The sequence below is a fragment of the Molossus molossus genome, unplaced genomic scaffold (assembly GCF_014108415.1).
Source record: "Molossus molossus isolate mMolMol1 unplaced genomic scaffold, mMolMol1.p scaffold_m16_p_3, whole genome shotgun sequence".
Taxonomy (NCBI): Eukaryota; Metazoa; Chordata; class Mammalia; order Chiroptera; family Molossidae; genus Molossus; species Molossus molossus.
In genome coordinates, this window is record NW_023425366.1 from 41,727,310 (window position 1) to 41,747,721 (window position 20,412).

A 20,412-nucleotide genomic window follows, 5' to 3' on the forward strand; every position below is an offset into this window, starting at 1 on the left:
AACCAGGACTTCTCAGTCCATGAGATGACACTCAGTCTACTGAGCCACATGGGCCAGGCTGAAGTGATAAAGCTCTTAAATGAAGCGGTGGTAAAGGAAATGGGTGAATGTAGGGCAGATGTGGGAAGGGTCTGACATAATTGTGGGGGCAGTAGTTTTATTGGGTGTTTTAGCATCATTAGTTGAAAAGACTTTCCTTTCTCCGTTCAGTTGCTTTGGTACTTTTTTATTTGACTGTCGACCTACCAAAACAGCGATTTTCCTTTTGTTTAACCTCACATTTTAGACTGCACCGTGTAACACTGGTGAGTCTCAAAGTATTTTTAACAGTGTTCTTGATTTCTTTGGAATCCTTATTTTGAGGATAGAGCTTGGGAATGTGCATTTGACTCCCCAGGTGATCCTTTTTTTTTTTTATCCTCACCTGAGGATATTTTTCCATTGATTGTTTTTTTTTGTTTTTGTTTTTTGAGGGAGAGAGAGAAACATCAACAACAGAGAGACACCTCAGTTGGTTGCCTCCTGTACGAGCCTGACTGGGGCTAGGGATCAAACTTGCAACCCAGGTTCAAGCCCTTGACTGGGAATTGAACCTGTGAGAACCCACGACCCTTTCATCTGATGCTTTAACCATTGAACCAAACTGGCCAGAGCCGCAGGTGATTCTTTTTTTAAATATAGTTTTATTGATTTTTTTAGAGAGAGAGAGGGAAGGAAAGAGAGTTAGAAACATTGATGTGACAAGAGATAACATCGATCAGCTGCCTCCTTCACTCCCCGTGCTGGGGATCCAGCCTGCAACTTTGGCATGTGCTCGGACCAGTAATTGAACCAGGACCTCTCAGTCCATAGGCGGATACTCAGTCCACTGAGCCACACAGGCCAGGCCCCAGGTGATTCTTATATACACTAAGTTTAAGCCAGGACCAATTATGTCCTCTTTATTTTTTTATTTTATTTTTTTTTATCCTCACCCAAGGACACTTTTCCATTTTTTGTTCAGGTAGAGTGGGAGGGGGAGAGAGAGAGAGAGAGAAACATTGATGTGAAAGGGACACATTGAGTGGTTGCCACGCGCACGACCCAACCAGGGCTGGGTACAAACTGCAACCGAGGTACGTACCCTTAGCTGGAACCGAACCCAGGTCTCTCTGGACCACAGGCCAATGCTCTATCCGCTGAGCCAAACCGGCCAGGGCATGTCCTCTTTATTTTTAACCCAGTGATTTTAAATAGTGAATTTTATGTTTACTGAGGATGCTGAGTGAGAAGTTTTTTTTGTTAAAGGTTGCTTTTGAAGCCCTGGCCAGTTTGGCTTAGCAGTTATAGCGTCGGTCTGTGGACCAAAGAGTTGCGGATTCGGTTCCAGCCAAGGGCATGTACTTCGGTTGCGGTTTGTTCCCGGCCCTGGTTGGGATCATGTGGGAGGCAACCAATTGATGTATCCCTCTCACATTGATGTTTCTCTCTTTTGCTCTCCTCTGTCCCACTCTATCTGAAGATATTTGAGAAAATATCCTCCGGTGAGGATTTAAAAAAAAAAGGTTGCTTTTGAAATTCTTGTCACTTTTGCTTTATATCTAATTAGGACTAAAGAAATGCACAGGTTATTCTCTCAAGTCTTTTTATGAATTTCTTGTTGATATTTCTTATCTTTATTTTGTCCATTCCCACCCCCCCACTTTTTTTTTTTTTAATCCTCACCCGAGGACATTTTTCCATTCTTTGCACAGATAGAGTGGGAGGGAGAGAGAGAGAAACATCGACGTGAAAGGGACACATTGAGTGGCTGCCACCTGCACGACCAACCAGGGCCGGGGACAAACTGCAACCGAGATACATGCCCCCAGCGGGAACCGAACCTGGGCCTCTCCCGACCGCAGGCCGACGCTCTAACCGCTGAGCCAAACCGGCCAGGGCTCCCCCTTTTTTTATTATTGATTTTAGAGGGGAAGGGAGAGAGAGAAACATTGATGTGAGAGAGAAACACTGATCAGCTACCTCCCGCACACCCTCCACTGGGGATTGAACCTGCAACCCAGGCATGTGCCCCAGCCAGGAATTGAACTGGCCACCTTTTGGTGCATGGGGTGATGCCCAACCAAGTGAACCACACCAGCCAGGGCAGTACATTAGTTCCCTTTGCGCCGCCCCCCCCCCCCCCCCGTGAAATACATCTTCCTTTAATCCTGTGACTTAATTGTTATTAAAATACGTAGAAGCTTGATATTTCAAATATGTATGGAATAATGACATAAACATAAAATATTTTGGGAAGAAATTATTCTTGACTGCACCTTTTTCACTTTTCAGAGGGCAATGTCTTCCTTTGATTCAGAGGAGTTTTATCTCTAGTTCATTTTCTGTAGGGTTAATTCTTCTTATGTCTTCCTGCCTTTCTTTTGAAGTCATTCTTCCTTATATATTTGTTGACAAGCCATTAAAATATTTTCTTCCTCTTTAAGCAATCTGGCGTGCCTTGATCCAAAAATAATAGATTTATCCCAGCTGGCATGGCTCAGTGGTTGAGAGTTGACCCATGTACCAAGAGTTGCCAGTTAGATTCCTGGTCAGAACCTGTGTCCAGGTTGGAGGCTCGATCCCCAGGGAGGTGTGTGCAGAAGGGAGCTGATCCATGTTGATGTTTCTCTCTCATCGATGTTTCTCTCTCTTTCTCTCTGTCTACCTTTTTCTCTCTCTCAAATCAGTAAAAACATGTTTCAAAAAAATAATGGATTCGAACTTCAGTTTTCTAAGTTCTCTTTGACAGTCATCTGCATCATTAGATTTATTTAGTTCTTAAGTCAGAAGTCTAAAATCAAGCTGTCACGATGGCTGTGTTTTTTCTGGTGGCTTTAAGGGGACAGTCTACTTCCTTGCCTTTCTAGCTTCTGGAGACCACTCACATTCCTTGGTTTGTGGCCCCTTTTATCAAATTACATCATTTCAACCTATGTTTATATCACATCTACGTTTTTCCATTTGCTTTTATATTGGAAGCTTTTCGTATAAAAGTTAAATATCTAGAATAATCTGTGGTACAGCCCTGGCCAGTTTGGCTCAGCGGTTAGAGCGTTGGCCTGCGGTCCAGAGAGACCCGGGTTCGGTTCCCACTAAGGGCACGTACTTCGGTTGCAGTTTGTCCCCGGCCCTGGTTGGTCGTGCGGGTGGCAGCCACTCGATGTGTCCCTTCACGTCGATGTTTCTCTCTCTCTCTCCCTTCCTCTCTCTCCCTCCCACTCTATCTGTACAAAAAATGGAAAAATGTCCTCGGGTGAGGATAAAAAAAAAAAAAAAAATCTGTGGTACATTTACTTTTTATTACCCTTCTATAGAAGTCTTAATATTTAGTTTGAATTTGTCAAGTTGTGCACTCCTAATGTGGTATCTTGGTTTTCAGGTATTTATATTTTGCCAAGGTAATATCTAGATTTTACCTAATCAGGGACCTTATTCTGGATAGTTTGTTTGAGTTAGCTTTGAGACCACTTCAGCTTTCTTATTGTGTTTTCATATAGTGTGGGGCTATTTCCTCTCCATATAGAATAATATATAGGTCTACCTAGCATCTTGTACTTACTTTTAGCACAGTTTTTATTACATTGTACTGAGTTAAAATTTATAAAAAAATTTTTTTCCTCTTCATTGATTTTAGAGAGAGGAAGTGAGAGAGAGAGAGAGAGAGGGAGAGAGAGAGAAACATTGATGACAGAACATGGATTGGCTGCGTCCTGCATGACCCCCACTGGAGATCACGCCGACAACATGGGCATGTGTCCTGACTGGGACTCGAACTGGCGACCTCTTGGTGCATGGGTCAGTGTTCAACCACTGAGCCACACCGGCTGGACCTAAGTTACAATTCTTAACTTACCATTCTGAGATCTATTACACTGAGTTTTATGAGGGAGGACTGTAGCTTTATTATAGCCCTACTACCAAGCCCAGAAGAATGCATCCAGGTGGTATTTCTCTGTAACTGTTTGTTAAGTGAATAAACAATAGAAAAGGAGACTTGTTTTTAGATATTTGTTAGATTTCCAAGTGTAATATAGTGTTAAACTTTGAAAAACAGGAGGTTTGGGAAGATATGCAAAACTCAATATACCTGGAAAAAAATTCAGCTCAGTACCTTTCATTTTGGAATAGAGTAGTTGAACCTGGAAATATGGAGCATAGTGTAGACTAGGCGGGCAATTTTGTCTGATGGGCTTGAGGTATAAGATGTGTAGTTTAATTGAAGGTAGTGTATGTGGGAAGACATTATTATAAAAAGCAATTTTGCTAATTAATGAAGTGGCCCCTATTATTTTGGTAATCTGAAATACAGGAACATTTTTCTTTAAATAAATGTTTACTGTAATGCCAAGATGGTCTTCATCTACTAAATTAGTGTTCTACATTTTAAAAAAAGTAAGCTCATGGTTGAGCTAGTTGCTATTGCAAAGTAGTGCAGTATACACTTAAAACTGCTGTCTGTTTTTCCATGTGTCCCAACAATTTTTATATCCTGTTTTCCTTCCACAGTAAGGTAATTTCTTTTCAGGGGTCACAAATTACAAAAACAATAGTTGAGAGAAAATTGTTTTGCAGTAGCAAAACTGAGTTTGATTTGACACAAAAATGAATTCATTTTCTATAAAATACTATGCTTTGCGTTCAAACCTAAATATAAAAATTTGACATTAAGTACAATTAAAATAACAATACAAAGTCTATGAAAGAAAGGAAATTTAAGGTATAAATAATGTATGTTTTTCACGTATATCTTTATCTCTATCTCTGTCTCTATCCATCTATATCTATATATCTGTATCTATGTATCTATATCTATATCTATATCTATATCTATATCTATATCTATATCTATATCTATATCTATATATCACTACATGTCAGACTCAATAAAGAAAACAATGAACAAAGCAATAGGGCTGAATGACTATGGTATACATTGTGGGAGGCCCAATTGCTGAGGAGCCAATTCTAGACTGTAACTAAGTGGTTTTATTTTCTGCAGCTCTATTCTGAGGGGGTTGGGAAAGAAGGCCTTACACCTTATCAGAACCCAGGACATGAGGAGAAACTGTCTCATAAGAACCTAACAGAGGAGCTAGGAAAGTGAGCAGGAGATAAGTTTAGCAGTTTCTTGCCTGCCTTTCATCCTCTTGTGTTCCAGGAGGATCGCAGTATGCTCTGCCAGTACTCAGACTAGCTGAGGCTCAGGCCTGTGCCTGTGTGGACTGTGTAGATACGTGCAGTCACTGGGATGATGTGTCAAAGCTGTTTCCTTACATGTGTAAGCACAGACTATTAAAATTACTTAATTAAAATAATGAAAATGGAATTAGTTTTTTTCCATAGAAATATTGTTATACTTACAGAACTGCATTTCTTACTGGTTTCTGATATTGAACATTATTATAAATATAATGTTTTATTAGTTGAAATGATAGGCTTACGTCATGAGTAAGAAAATGTTCTGAAATATGTTAATACTAACTAGTCATATGTACTTTCATCTGATTTTCAGATCAATAACATGGTCATGTAGACTCAGCTAGATTAGTCATAGACCTTGTGGAAAAAAACTGAAGCTGCCACTGGAAGATGGCTCTGCCTCAGCCTGGGAGGCAGAGGCTAACTGCAGCCCATAGCAGTACATGTTAGAAAAGCAGCCTGAGAAGCAGTGTGGATTTTATGTTTCTGGCTCCAAATGCCCAAAAACAGTATGGGTAAAACTTGTAAGACACAGAAATTAGACTCCTTCGTATTTTTAAGTATAATTACTTATCTGATATACTCAGTGACAGTCCATAAGTTCTTGTTTTAAAAACCGAGTATTGCCATCAGTAAGCAGAAGATAAAAAGCGTAAATAGAGTGCTTGCTTAGGCAGCACATATAATAAAATTGGAACGATACAGAGAAGATTAGCCTAGCCCCTGTGCAAGGGTGATGACACGCAATTCGTGAAGCATTCCATATTTGGGGGTGGGGGGAGTATAAATAGAAAATATCAGACAAGCCTGGCTGGTGTGGCTCGGTAATTGAGCGTCGACCCAGGCACTAAGAGGTTGCGGTTCTATTCCTGTTCAGAGCACATGCCCAGGTTGTGGGCCAAATCCTCAGTGAGGGGCATGCAGGAGGTGGCCAATTGATGTTCTCTCTCACTGGTGTTTCTGTCTCTCTCCCTCTCCGTCTCAATAAAGAAAAAAAATTTAAAAAAAAGGAAAAGGAGAATATCAGACTATATGTAGGCATCTGGCTTAGTATTGTTTCAGGAAATTAGTATTTTAGGGGTGTGTGTGTGTGTTCATAGCAGCGGCCAATGTATAAACTATATTCGCTACTGTGCATTTTGGCTTAAAAAGTTTGAAACATTGTGATAGGTGACTCTTGACTATTTCAAATCTCATTGAAAATGTTCAATTTAAAAACTGAAATGTATTACCATGTAAGTCTAATTGGTTACTGAAATCTATAATGTGAACAAATTTGTTGATATTTCTTTGCAGTTAGCTTCTGGAATTTATAATTTTGCCTGCTCTCTGTGGAATCACCACACAGACACATTCCTTCAACAAGTTTCTTCTGGCAATGAAGCTGTAGTTCTAAATTCACTGGAACGAACCCTGCTATCTTTGAAAGGTACCGTTAAACTTCATGTGTTCATTTTTGAAATGACATACTTCAGAATAGTCACCAAATAGTTCTTCTGGATGGATTTTCTGTTCCTAGTCTCACTGAGAGAATAGAAGTTAATGTCTCCCTCAGAGACAAGAGCGTATTTGAAATGTGTGTGTGTTTTTTTTATGACAGTAGCTCTTCCTTTACTCTAATTGATGAAAGTGTGCAATGGTTTTGTTCACATTATTGTTGTCTCATGGCTCTGAATACATGCCTTTCAAGTACTTGTACTTTCCTTTTCTTCTACTTTATATTTCTCATGTATGGAATGTTAAGAGCTCCTACCCTATTGTCATGCCAACTCGCTTATCCAAAAGTCTTAGTTGAGCTCTTTGTCCCAGCTTTTCCCGCCCTGAGAGCTCAGGTTCCGTCTTGCTTGCTTGTACCTCAGGCTCACTTAGATTTTAGACAGTACCTGATGCGGTATCATCTTGGCCTGTGTTTTCCTGTGCTTTGCATGTAGGCATTCTCTCATTCTCTCTTTCTTTTTTAATCTTTGCCCAAGGATATGTTTTTATTGATTTTTTTTTTTTAGAGAGAGAGCAAGGGAGAGAGAGAAAAACATCAATATGAGAGAGAAACACCAATCGGTTGCCTCCTATATGTTCCTGACTGGGATTTGAACCCGCAACCTAGGTATGTGCCCTGGCCAGGAATTGAACCCACAATCTTTTGGTGTCGGGACGGTGCTTCAACCAACTGAGCTACCTGGCCAGGATAAAGCATTCTCTTAGCAAAAATCTCCATTGTTACTTTCCCTGAGCTGAGTTTTTTATCTTTCATGTATTTTGAGATTCCTTTCCTTTTTATTTTACTTATTTTTTATTCATTTATTTTTGTTACAGATGTTTCTCCTTTTTCATTCAATGACACCCTCCTCCTGATCCTGCCCTACCCTCCACCCAGATTGTTGTCTATGTCCATGGTTATGCATAAGTCCATATAAGTTCTTTGGTTTATCTATTCCCTCCCCCCTGTCCCCTGCTTCTGAGATTTGTCAGTCTGTACCCTACTTCTATGTCTCTGGGTCTGTTTTGTTCATTATATTCCACAAATAAGTGAGACCATGTGATATTTGTCTCTCTCTGATTAGCTTATTTTGCTTAGCATAATACTCTCCAGGTCTCTCCATGTTGTCTCAAAGAGTAAGAGATCTTTCTTACAGCCATATAGTATTTCGTTGTTAAATGTACCACAGCTTTTTTATCCACTCATCTATTGATGGACACTTGGGCTATTTCCATATCTTTTTAAAACACTCGCTTGGTTTGTTCTCTTTGTGGTCTAGTCTCTCTCCTTCTGTTCTTATTGCTAAGGCTCTTTTAGTTTGTGTTTCTTAGTTTGATCTCAAGCAGACTTTAGTTTTCTTTTACTATAGCTCATTTAGCATCCTTTTGTTTTATTCACAAGGCCTTTTATCATACCTACTCTAGTACCTTAAGATGCCATCATACTCTTGGCACTACTGTTACTTATATTAACCAGACAGTGGATGCACAAAACCCAAACCCTCAGCACATTTTGGTGAACCTTGTGCACAAAAGTGAATGAATTTAAAGGACTGTTAACAAATAAAATCCATTGTACAGGTGGTTATACAAGTATGGTTTTGTCAACATTCTTGAGGAAGAAATACAAATGCTTTAGAGAAAGATGTAAACTCAGAAAGAATCAGAAACTGATACAAGGTAATATAATAAAGTTGTAATTTCTGAATTTAATGATTAAGGGATTTTCATGAGTTCTTTTGATTATAGACTTGTCTTGCTTTACTGATTTCAGAGCTTAACTCCTATAAAAAGATTATAGCCCTACTCTATATTAGCCTGCTGTAAGCTTTTCAGTACCTTCCCATCTCAAGGTTATAGGTACACATTAGCATTTCTAAGGCATTTGAGCTGGGGAAAAAAAATCCCATCACATTTTTCTTTAAAACACTTGTTCTCTCCAGCTATACATTTGTATCCTGTTATGATGTAAGAAAGTCTTAGGACTGGAGTTTTTGTTACATATAATCTCTGAGTTTACACCTATTTGCATTTAGTATGTTTTAGACATTTATTATTCAACAAATTTATAGGCAGGTAGTTGGCACTGGGGAGACACACATAATGAAATGACCACACAAATACATGTAAAATGACATCTGTGGCAGGGGCCTTACTGATAGTTAGGATAATGATAATGTGGTCAGAAAAGACTTCCCTGACAAAGTGAAGTTTGAATCAAAATCATAAAATCAAAGTTAACTAGGCATTGAAGGCAGGAAAAAAGGACCCTCCCAGGTAGTATGGGCCAAGGTCCTTTGGTACGAAAGGACACATCCAGAATAAAGGATAAGTTTGAACCCAATTTACTTCTGTTAGGATGTAGTAGCTTTTGAGTGTACATAATTGATGTATGAAATTGTTGGTCTTGTAGATAGGTGCATTCTAAACTGATTCTTAATATGCTGCTTTAGACTTCACCTCATGAACGCTGACATAGATAGAAATGCTGTATGTAAAGTTGTTTTCTCAAAATGAAGTGACTTTAAATTTTGTAGTCTCGTATGCTGCCATTCAGTTACTGAATTGTGCTAAGTGTTTTACATATATGGTACTACTAAATTCTTTAATAATCCTATGAGGTAGGACTTATTAGCCACATTTTACAGATAAGGAATGTGAGCTTGAGAAAAGTTTCCCAAAACAATATAGTTATAGACATTTGAGCTATGATTTAAATCTAGATCTTACTTCAGATCTATTATCCTTCTAGTCTCCCTTATGTACACCAATTTATTCATAAAATGTGATGCTTAAAATTTAGCACTATAGTCTATTCCATATTTGGAAATAGAGTAATTTTTATATCCCTTTTAGGAGATCCTGTATTTTCATTAATGTACCCTAAGACTGAATGAAGCGTTCTGATCACTTTTAAGGCATAGTTTAAAGTTTATGGAATACAGAAAGGTAACCTTCTCAATTTCAACCGATAAGGGATTATTGCAGGTGAGAAGTACTGACAGTTATAGAAATTAAGCTAAATTTTGCAATATAGTTTTAGAAACATAAATAGTTATGATGAGAACAATGCTTTTGAGTCAGAAGAACTTGGCTTTAGTTCCATCTTTCCCACTTAGTAAACCGAGCAATGATTAGAGGTTACCTTTTTGAATCTGTTAAATGTAAGGATTATAACCCCCAAGTTTGATGAGGTTTTGTGTTTCTGAATTTTTTATTATTATGATCATGATTTTAGTAGGATAAAATATGAAAAAATTAGATGCAAGTAAAGCTTGATTTTACTTTTCAGTGCTGCGTAAGTTAACTGTTAATGGATTTGTGGAACCTCATAAGAATATGGAGGTGATGGTAAGTGAAAGAAGTGATTGATTTTTTTGTGACTGGAAAAATGTTTGGTATATTCCTGAAAAATTAGAAGCTTATTTTTTTTACTTGGCATTCATTTAAATGTTTTTATTACGTGACAATCTGTAAGTTTTTGTTAAAAATTATTTTGTGTTAATTATACTTTTAGACTTGGGGTTTGTTTTCACTACATCAAAGCAGCTGTTCTTTGAAGGAGAGAAAATAGGCCTAAGATAGTTTTCAAGGTGTCATGGTACATATAGAGTGTTCTTTTCAATTTTAATTCAAGTGAACTGTGAATTTGATGGTATTATAACATTTTCAGGTGTGTCATAGTTATTTATAGTCTTGATATTTTCCTTTGTTTGTTTTTATATATTTAAAATGATTTTTTTCTTTTCATTGTATATTTATACATTCTCTTTGCAATCAATTACAAATATATATATATACAAGAGGGGAAAATCTCATTGATAAACCCAAATAGTGATGATGTATTTGGTATAGTGTCATCTACTTTTCTGTATGCAAAAATATATAACTACATATGCAATTGTATTATTCTTACTCAGATATATATTAGTTTTCACACTGAGTTTAGGTCAGCTAAAATGTTGCTTTCTGTGGATTGATTTAGTGGACCACACAGAAATTTTGCAAAAAGTGCATCTAATTGGGTCTTTGGGTCTACTCTAGATTTGACCAGAGCACTCTTTTTGCAGGGACTTGGGAGTATATTGGTAAGATTTTGATTGAAATAATGGTTCAGTTGTTAAAAGAAGTTAAACATGGCTAATATACATTATTATAATCTGATGACTGTTTTGTTCTATAAAAGTATTACATGCTTATTTATTTTTAAAAAGTATATATTTTTTCTTTATTGATTTTAGAGAAAGAGGAAGGGAGAGGGAGAGAGAGATAGAAACATCCATGAGCAAGAACATTGATTGGCTGCCTCCTGCACGCCCGCACTGGGGATCGGGCTCACAACCTGAGCATATGCCCTGACTGGGAATCAAGCCAGCGACCTCTTGGTGCTCAACCATTAAGCCACACCGGCTGAGCTTATTTAAGTTTTTGTTGTAAATTCTCAGCTGAGGAGATTTTTCCAATGATTTTTAGATAGAGTGGAAGGGAGGGACGGAGGGAGGGAGAGAAATATCCATGTGAGAGAGACACGTCAGTTGGTTGCCTCCCACACAACCCTGACCGGGGTCAGGGATCAAAACTGCAACCCAGATATGTTCCCTTGACTGGGAATGGAATCCAAGATCCTTCAGTCCGCAGGCTGATGCTCTAACCACTGAGCAAACCTGACATGGCTTATGCATATTCTTTTATATCACTTTCCCTCTTCCTTGATTATATATGTAAGGAGGACAAACCTGTTTTGTTATTTACTGTTTTTTAAAACTTAGTATATTATGAATATTTTTCTCATGTCAGCACTATTATATGTCATGTCTTTAATGATTGGTAAATCTATATGATTATTATTGGTAGATTAACTTTTAAAAAATGATAAAATTAAAATAGGCTTCCTATGATTTATTTGACTAGTTGTCTATTAATGGGCATATAGATTTCCAGTTTTTTTTTAAAATATGTTTTCATTGATTTTTTTTTTTTAGAGAGAGAGAGAGAGAAAGGGAGAGAGAGAGAGAAACATCAGTGGGAGAGAGAAACATCAATTGGCTACCTCCTGTGCACCCCCCACTGAGGATTGAGCCTCTAACCCGGGCATGTGCCCTGACTAGGAATTGGACCGGCACCTCTCAGTCCATGGGACAATGCTCAATCCACTGAGCCACAACGGCCGCATTGTTTCCAGTTATTAATTGTTGATAAGTGATGTTAGAATAAATATTTGGGTACATAGGTCATTGTGTACTTTTCTAATCTCTTTAGGATAAATTCCTAGAAAGGGAAATGGTTAAAGTTTATGCACATTTACAACATTGATATATATTACCCATTTGCCAGAAGATATATCCAAAACCAGCCACAATATTATTGATGCATTTTAAATATTTACACTTATTGCCATACTGCCAAAAAACAATAGTCAGAAACCAGTTTTATAGCTCCCCCTTAATTCTCTCACTAGAATGTAAGTTCCATGAAAGCAGAAACTTTGTTTTATTTAGTGTTTACCCTACAGCTTGGAACAGTCTCTTTCATACAGTAAATGGTCATTGGTTATTTGTTAAATAAATGAACATATAATATGGTAGAAACATTATGTCAGGAGGTTCAGTAATTATTATATATGATATTATGCTGAGTATTATAAAATTATAATAATTTTAAAATATTATGTTTGTCAATTTTTTTTTCGTAAAAATGAATTGATGCAAATCACATTCTTATAAACTGGAATAGTAGTTTTCATTGGATCTTTTAGTATTTTGTGAACCTTTGGCTTTCCCTTGAGAGTCTTTGTTCTGTCTGTAGAAACTATATGTTAGCCTTTACTCAGTTGTAAATGCTGTATTATAGCATTTAATGTATGTTGATTGAGGGTAGAATTTTAACAAGTTAAGGACATCTTTTTAAATAATGTAGATCTTAAAAATAACACGGACCTTTAAAAAATTATTTTTCTTGATTGATTATAGAGACAGAGATAGAAATATTGATGAGAGAGAACATTAATTGGCCGCTTCCTGCATGCCACCACTGGGGATTGGGCCCACAACCTGGACATCTGCACTGACTGGGAATCAAACCGGTGGCCTCTTGGTGCATGGGTCAGTGCTCAACCACTGAGCCAACCGGCCGGGCAATAACATGGAACTGAAAAGATAATTAACTACTATATGATAGTTGTAAGATTTTAGTTTTTGAAGGCAGATACATTTGGATTTGAATTTTAATTTGGCCTTTTCTTGATAGCATGATCTCTGGCTTATTATCTTCCTTGATACTTGTTTTTTGTAATATGGAGAGAAAATAATAGTACCTACCTCATTGGATGTTGCAAGGATTAAGGGAGATAATGATTTTTTTTTTTAATCCTCACCCGAGGACATTCTTTTCCGTTTTTTGCACAGATAGAGTGGGAGGGAGAGAGAGAGAGAGAGAAACATCGACATGAAAGGGACACATCGAGTGGCTGCCACCCGCACGACCAACCAGGGCCGGGGACAAACTGCAACCGAGGTACATGCCCTTAGCGGGAACTGAACCCGGGTCTCTCCGGACCGCAGGCTGATGCTCTAACCGCTGAGCCAAACCGGCCAGGGCGATAATGATTTTTGTAATGAGTTCATCAACTAATTAATGTCTGCTCTGTAAATTACCATTTAATGGTTATTTTAATTTGAATTCTTATTCTACTATTTTGTAACAGTCAAGTTAGTTCATTTGGACTACAGATTAGTCAGCTGTCTGTATTTCTATAAATTTCTGATTCTCTTGATGAATCAGCCTTATCAAAATTGATGGCCTATATATAATTTTCTACTTTCTTTGGAGGATACTGACTGATAAACTGCTTTCATTTTATTATTATTTTTAAATATGTTTTTATCTATTTTTTTTAGAGAGCGAAACATTGATGTGAGAGAGAAAAATTGGTTGGCTGCCTCCTGTAGATCCCCCACTGGGAATTGAGCCCAAAACCCAGGCATGTGCCCTGACTGGAATTGAATTGGGACCTCTCAGTCCATGGGTCGTAGCTTAATCCACTGAGCCACACTGGCTGAGAGCATTGTCCCATGGTCTGAGAAGTCCCAGTTTAATTTCTGGTCAGGGCACATGCCCGGTTTCGGGCTCAATCCCCAGTGAGGGGCTTGCAGGAGGCAGCCGGTGACGTTTCTATCTCTCTTTCCGTTCCTCTCTCTCTCTCAAAAAAACAAAAACAAAAACAAAAAAACATAGAAAATAAACAAATTAAAAGAAAGTGGAATAAAATTCTTTCTATTCTATCGTTACTATATATGACCATTGGACCCTTGTATAAATTTCAGATACATAGGAGATCTCCGTGATCTTGTTCTTCCCATATTGAACATTTTGCTATTTTCACCAAACGGAATTATTTTGTTGTTGCTTATCATTACTTATCAGTTATTCTCAACTGTGCTTTTAAAAAGACCAAAATAGTATGAAAATAGAAGATTGATGGAATTACTTGATGTATGAAGCAATCGTGAAATTGTCGTCCTGCAGTTTTCATACTGTGTTGTCTATTGTATTGCATCATCTTTTAAGAAAGTATAAAAGAGACAGGAAACGCTGTCTTTTTACTCTACATTCAGCTTTTGTTTAACACAGTTTTAGAATTCAGAATTTTTTATTTTCTACCCAAATTGTCAGAAGAAAATTGACAGAGAAAGATGTTTAAAGCATTTTAGATGAATTAGAGGATGGATGCTCTCAGAGTGAGAGCAGCATTCTGGACCTTACTTAGTAATGTTGCTGAAATTATTTTGTGAAATCTTAGCCTCCAAGTCTTCGGATAGTGATATCCTAGTTGAATTGTCTCAAACTCAAGAATCAATTAATGAACAATGTATTTCTAAGGACAAAAAGGAAACATAGCAGTCTCTTCTAGTTAGTCATTTGTCCAGAAGGCCTTCATTTTACAGTATTTTTTAACAGAAACGTAGACCATCTCATTTGCTAAAAGGACATGTGACATCTTTTATAATGTTTATATGCCAAAATTTATTGATACAGAGAATTTGTATCAGTGTTTAAATTCTCAAATATTTCAATCAAGTTGTTATCCCTTTATATTTAATCTGTAAAATTTTTATAATACGTTTTAAGATATATATTAAAAAAGAACAGTTTATTGGATCCATATGGTAAAAGGTAATGCTTGTCTTTTCTGAAGGCTAATATATTTAACACTTGAAATTAAGAACCTCTGCTTAAGATGCTTGGTACCATCTATTCATATATTGACTACTTACTGTTAAATACTGTTCCTGGATTCTGGGATAGAGTAATAAACAAAGCAAAGTTCTGGTTCTCAAAGAGTTTACATTCTAGTGGGAGGAGACAGATAATAATGTCAGGGCATTATAAGGGCTGTGAAGAAAAAAAACAGTGAGGAGAATAGAGAGTATTTGTGAAATATGCTTAATAATATTTTATTGCAAAGTGATTTAGGTAACTGAAATGAGACACTGAAGAGATATAATCCAGTAGCGCCCCACCCCCCAGTCCATGGCTGCAGTTACCTGAAGGCAAATGTGGTCTGAATATATTAAATGGAAAACTTCAGAATAAACAGTCATTAGTTTTAAATTGCACATTGTTCTGAATATCGTGATGAAATCTCATGCTGTCCCTAGTCCTGTTCCTCTTCACCCCTACCTGCCATCCCCAGGATGCGAATGGTCCCTTTGTATATTAAGTATATCCACACTGTGCAGGTTGTCTTTAGTCACCTGGTAGCTGGCTTGGTTATAAGAGAGAGACAGAGACAGAGATAGAGACAGAGACTGACTTACTATAATTTCTTTCTTTTTGAAGATTTGTTTATAATAGTGGAATGTTTTTTACTTTACTTAATTTTAACTTTTCAAAATGATTCGATATGCTTTAGTATCCTTGTAAAAGCATAAGGTAAATGCTGATTACAGAATAAATTGAGACACTTAAAAAATATATTCTTTTCTAGGGTTTTCTACATGGAATATTTGACCGTCTAAAACAATTTCTGGATTGCAGTAAGTACTTCCATGATAGTACTTCTTACTGTGGAATCCTTATTTGTTAATAGCTTTTACTCTGCACTTGCAAATCTGGAGAGAGGCTAAAATCTTGTGTCTTGATAAATCTGTGAAGTTAAGTTTGAATCTCAGTTTTATTTTCATACATGTCTTGTTTTGAGTATTGAGGAAAACTTTAAGAAAAAAATTGTGTATTTTGTGTTCATTCCTTCTACTGCTACTACCCTATTTCCCGTAGACATCAACAATAGTCATATGTTTAACAGATATTCATTGTATAGATTCTATGCAAATGCTCTTCAGACTTATAGATTCTGTTTCTTTTAGTACATTTTACATACCTGTATGATACAAATTTCCTTCAATGGTACTTTCATTTTGTAAATGCTTTGTTCATTAACCTTTATTGGCTTACCTTTAAGACCCTTTCTAATCCACTACTTCACAAAAAAGAATTTAACATTTATATCTGTTGTAGTATACTGGTAGTCTGTTATCCTTTTCTCTTCCCTATGATTGCAAACATCTTTTCTTAGAATGCACACACACACACAAATGCATATCCTGTATGCACACACAGGTATATATATCCTATATAGTGTGTGTTTTTATATGTGTGTATTTAAAAAAAATTTATATTTTTTTAATGATTTTTTCTAGTGAGAGAGCTAGAAACATTGATGTGAGAGAGAAATCGATTGGCTGCCTCCTGCACCCCCCTGCTTCCTTACTGGGGATTGAGCCCCCAACCTGGGCATATGCCCTGACCGGGAATCAAACAGGAACCTCTTAGTCCACGGGACAAGGCTCAATTCTCTGAGCCACACCGGCCGGGCATATGTGTGTATTTTTGATGACTTACTACCTTGAGAAGATATCTTAGTGTACTCACTTTTAGGGAGTACTGATTGTTTCAATTTGTAGTATAGGGTTAGTTTTGCGAAATGTGATACTGAGGTTTACTGTATCTGTTAAGTGTAAATCTTGGTATATTGCTTTATAAAAATTTTGTTTTTATGGTTAATTTGTTTAGAGTTGGGAATACACAATACTGAATTCATAATGCAGAATATGCAAAATACATGACTATTTTTGTAAAATTTCTGTCATTATCTTAGTTGTGAATTTATAGAATATTATAAACTTGTATTAATATTTGAAATGTATTTTTAACAGGTAGAAGTATAGGTACAGATAATGTATGTAGAGATAGACTGGAAAAGACCATTATTCTTTTTACTAAAGTGGTAAGTTTTCTTTTTTTCCTAATTATGTTTTCTCAAATAAAATACACATATGCAAATTTAGTGAGGAAAATTATATTTTTATGAGCATACATTTTGACTTTAGTGTAAAATAACTTATTTTCTGTCTATAGGAAAACTGAAAAAAATCTTATATCTTGAAGCCTATAATAATTAAATTTATATATCATAGGTTATGCTGTATGAGTCACCTTGATATAAAAAAATCTACCCTAATAAGTATTAGAGAAGTTGACTCCTCTAAAGTTCATAATTCTCTATTGGGAAAACCAGTGTAGATGAGCAGGACGTAGATAAGATGTAGCAGGCAATATAACACCAGGAAATCATTATATTCAAAATGACCGGTCATCATCAAATTAAACATCTTTTTTGTTTGTTTGTTTTTATCCTTACCTGAGGACCTTTTTGCATTTATCCTCTATCCAGATAGAGTGGGAGAGAAGGAGGATGGGAGGAAGAGAGAGAGAGAGAAACATTAACGTGAGAGAGGCACATCGACTGATTGCCACCCACATGACCCCAACCAGAGCCGGGGACGAACTGCAACTAAAGTACGTGTCCCTAGCGGAACCAAACCCAGGACTCTGGTCCATGGGCTGACGCTCTAACCGCTGAGCCAAACTGGCCAGGGCAACATCTTTTGAATATTACAATATGGGTGCACTGTGCTAGGCAGTGTGTGTAAATGTCTGTAAGTTTTGTAAAACTTTATGAAATTTTGACCTTCTAGGGTTGGGACAAGTGCAAAGAATTGAGTTATAGCAATCAGGAAGACCAGGTTTGAGACTTTCATTGCTCTTAAGCAAGTAGTTGAAGACAGGTGGCCATATCTGGATCTTTAGCCTATTTTAATCATTTTCACTGAAGGGTTCATTAATAGGGTTGAAGTTGACTGTACCTTGGGAGGGGAGAAAAGGAGTAGAAAATAGCTGTTTTTATTTTTGTGGTTATGTAACAGTTACCTGTAGTTTTAGTTGTCTTCATTACCAACTTTCATGTAGCCTCAACAGCAAAAGCCCTAATCTCCCAAGATCCACTATAAAATTGACTCAGATTCTTTTAGTTAAAAACAAAAAAATACAAAGCAAAGTAAAAGAAGATGATGTGGATTGTCAGTGGAGTTGTACAGTGTTCATAAATAATTTTATTTATGAAATTTCTATATATGATCTCTGTAACTTTATTAGAAGCTTTTAAAATTGGGACATTTCAAATATGTCTCCAAATAGAATTGAACACCTTCAGCTGTAGCAATTATCAGCATATGGTCATGGTCAATTCTGTTTTATCTGTATGCTTTCTCCTCTTCCCTGCCTTTGCTGGTTATTTTAGATTTTTGTGTTTTTTTTTTCCTTTATTGATTTTAGAGAGAGAGGAAGTGAGGGGGGAGAGAGAGAGAGAGAAAGAGAGAGAGAGAGAGAGAGAGAGAGAGAGAGAGAAACATTGATGAGAAAGAACATCGATTGGCTGCCTCTTGTGTGCCCCCACTGGGGATCAGGCCCACAACCTGGGCATGTGTCCTGACTGGGACTTGAACTGGAGACCTCTTTGTGCATTAGTCGATGCTCCCATTGAGCCACACAGGCCAGGCCGTGCTGGTGGTTTTAAAGCAAATCCAGTTACTATATAGTATTTAGTATTATATGTAAATATTTGAGTGTGTGTTTTTTAAGTGATAAGGGATTTAAAAAACACAATCTTAACACTTAGATATTTAAAAATTAGCAATGACTTCTTTTTTTTTATTTTATTTTTTAATCCTCACCTGAGGACATTTTTTGATATTTTGTTCAGATAGAGTGGGAGGGAGGGAGGGAGACAGACAGACAGACAGACAGACAGACAGACAGACACATCGACATGAAAGGGACACATCGAGTGGTTGCCACCCACGTGACCCAACCAGGGCCGGGGATAAACTGCAACCGAGGTACATGCCCTTAGCAGGAACTGAACCCGGGTCTCTCCAGACCGCAGGCCAACAATCTAACTGCTGAGCCAAACCGGCCAGGGCTGACTTCTTAATATTATTTGAGTATTTAGTCAGTTTTCAGATTTCTCTCATGAAGTTTTTTATAGTTGATTTGTTTGAGTCAGGATTCAGTAGTGTCAGTTATCACCCCCCTTGTGCTATATATTTGTTGAAGTAACAGACCGTTTTCTGTAGCGTTTTCCATGTTTTGGAATCAGTTGCTTGCATCCTGATGTGTTATCTAACATGTTTATTTGTCTCTATACCTCTTACCTTCCCCAGATTTCTTATAAATTTGTAGTTAGATATAGAGAGTTGGTAACATTCAGCCTTTTTTTTGTTTGGAAAAGGGGGATGGCAAGAATACTTTACAAGTAGTGTTGTGTATTTCTTGTTGCATCACATCAGGAGGTTAACAATGTCTGGTTGTCTAAAATCAATGAGTGAGCTATTCTTCATAAAATTTCTCAACAGTCTTTCCCCTATTGATTTTTGCAGCCATTGATGATCATGACCTAGATCCACTGTTTGATGAGGGGTTACAAAATGATGGCATTCTATTATTCCTTTTGCATTTATTAGCTGGAATTCTTCTATAAAGAAGAAATCTCCCTCATCAACTATTTAATGCATTAAAGTATAGTTCATGCAAGAAATGCAGAATCATTTTTTTTTTTTTTTGCTTTTATCTATTATAGCAGGTCCTCGAATAACATTTTGTTCAGTGTTGTCTCATTTATGATGATGAGATGTTGTAGGAACTTAATTCTCATTTATATCAATTAACCTTTGTTAAAGTTGGTTTTGTTATTTGTCATTTCTGAGAACTTGTATTGATGATGTTAAGTGAGAGCTTACTGTACTTTTCAAAGGCCCGTTTTTTAATATACTTACACCTTTTGTATTATATTTGCCCATTATTAACAAATTAAGTATGAAATGGGTCTATTTTGGATCCTGCTCTAGAAATAATAGAAAGTGCTAATTATGAGATATCTTGATGTAATCCATATTATATGATGTAACTCAAGAAGTATATTATGTATGTATTACACATACATTGCATATATATTACATGTGAAATTGCATGTAAGCATATTTCTCACCAAGGTTAAAAACTTGCCAGACGTTTACTAGCAAAGTTATAAGATACACTTATGGATGATTATATTTCTATATTAACTTCGGTGAAATACATTTTAATTTTTTTTCTTTATAGCTTCTGGACTTCTTGGATCAGCATCCCTTTTCATTTACTCCTCTAATTCAGAGATCACTGGAATTTTCTGTAAGCTATGTATTTACAGAAGTTGGTGAAGGGGTTACATTTGAACGATTCATTGTCCAGTGCATGAATCTGATAAAGATGATTGTCAAAAATTATGCTTATAAACCATCCAAAAATTTTGAAGGTAATGCTTTACAGGTAGTTTATTTC

At 36.7% G+C, this 20,412-nt stretch overlaps 1 protein-coding gene and 1 non-coding gene across 4 annotated transcripts in view; both read left to right on the forward strand.

Moving 5' to 3' along the window:
• Positions 1 to 20,412, forward strand: part of IPO11 (importin 11) — a 211,150-nt gene that overhangs the window by 46,973 nt on the left and 143,765 nt on the right. For all 3 annotated transcript variants that reach the window (XM_036279398.1, XM_036279399.1, XM_036279400.1), the window contains 5 exons: positions 6,517 to 6,649; positions 9,989 to 10,047; positions 15,683 to 15,731; positions 16,911 to 16,981; positions 20,194 to 20,386. In XM_036279398.1, coding sequence (XP_036135291.1) covers positions 6,517 to 6,649; positions 9,989 to 10,047; positions 15,683 to 15,731; positions 16,911 to 16,981; positions 20,194 to 20,386 — 505 coding nt within the window. The remainder of the gene's footprint in view (positions 1 to 6,516; positions 6,650 to 9,988; positions 10,048 to 15,682; positions 15,732 to 16,910; positions 16,982 to 20,193; positions 20,387 to 20,412) is intronic.
• Positions 5,882 to 5,990, forward strand: LOC118642971. The gene has a single exon (XR_004961878.1). It is a non-coding gene; the product is annotated as a U6 spliceosomal RNA (small nuclear RNA).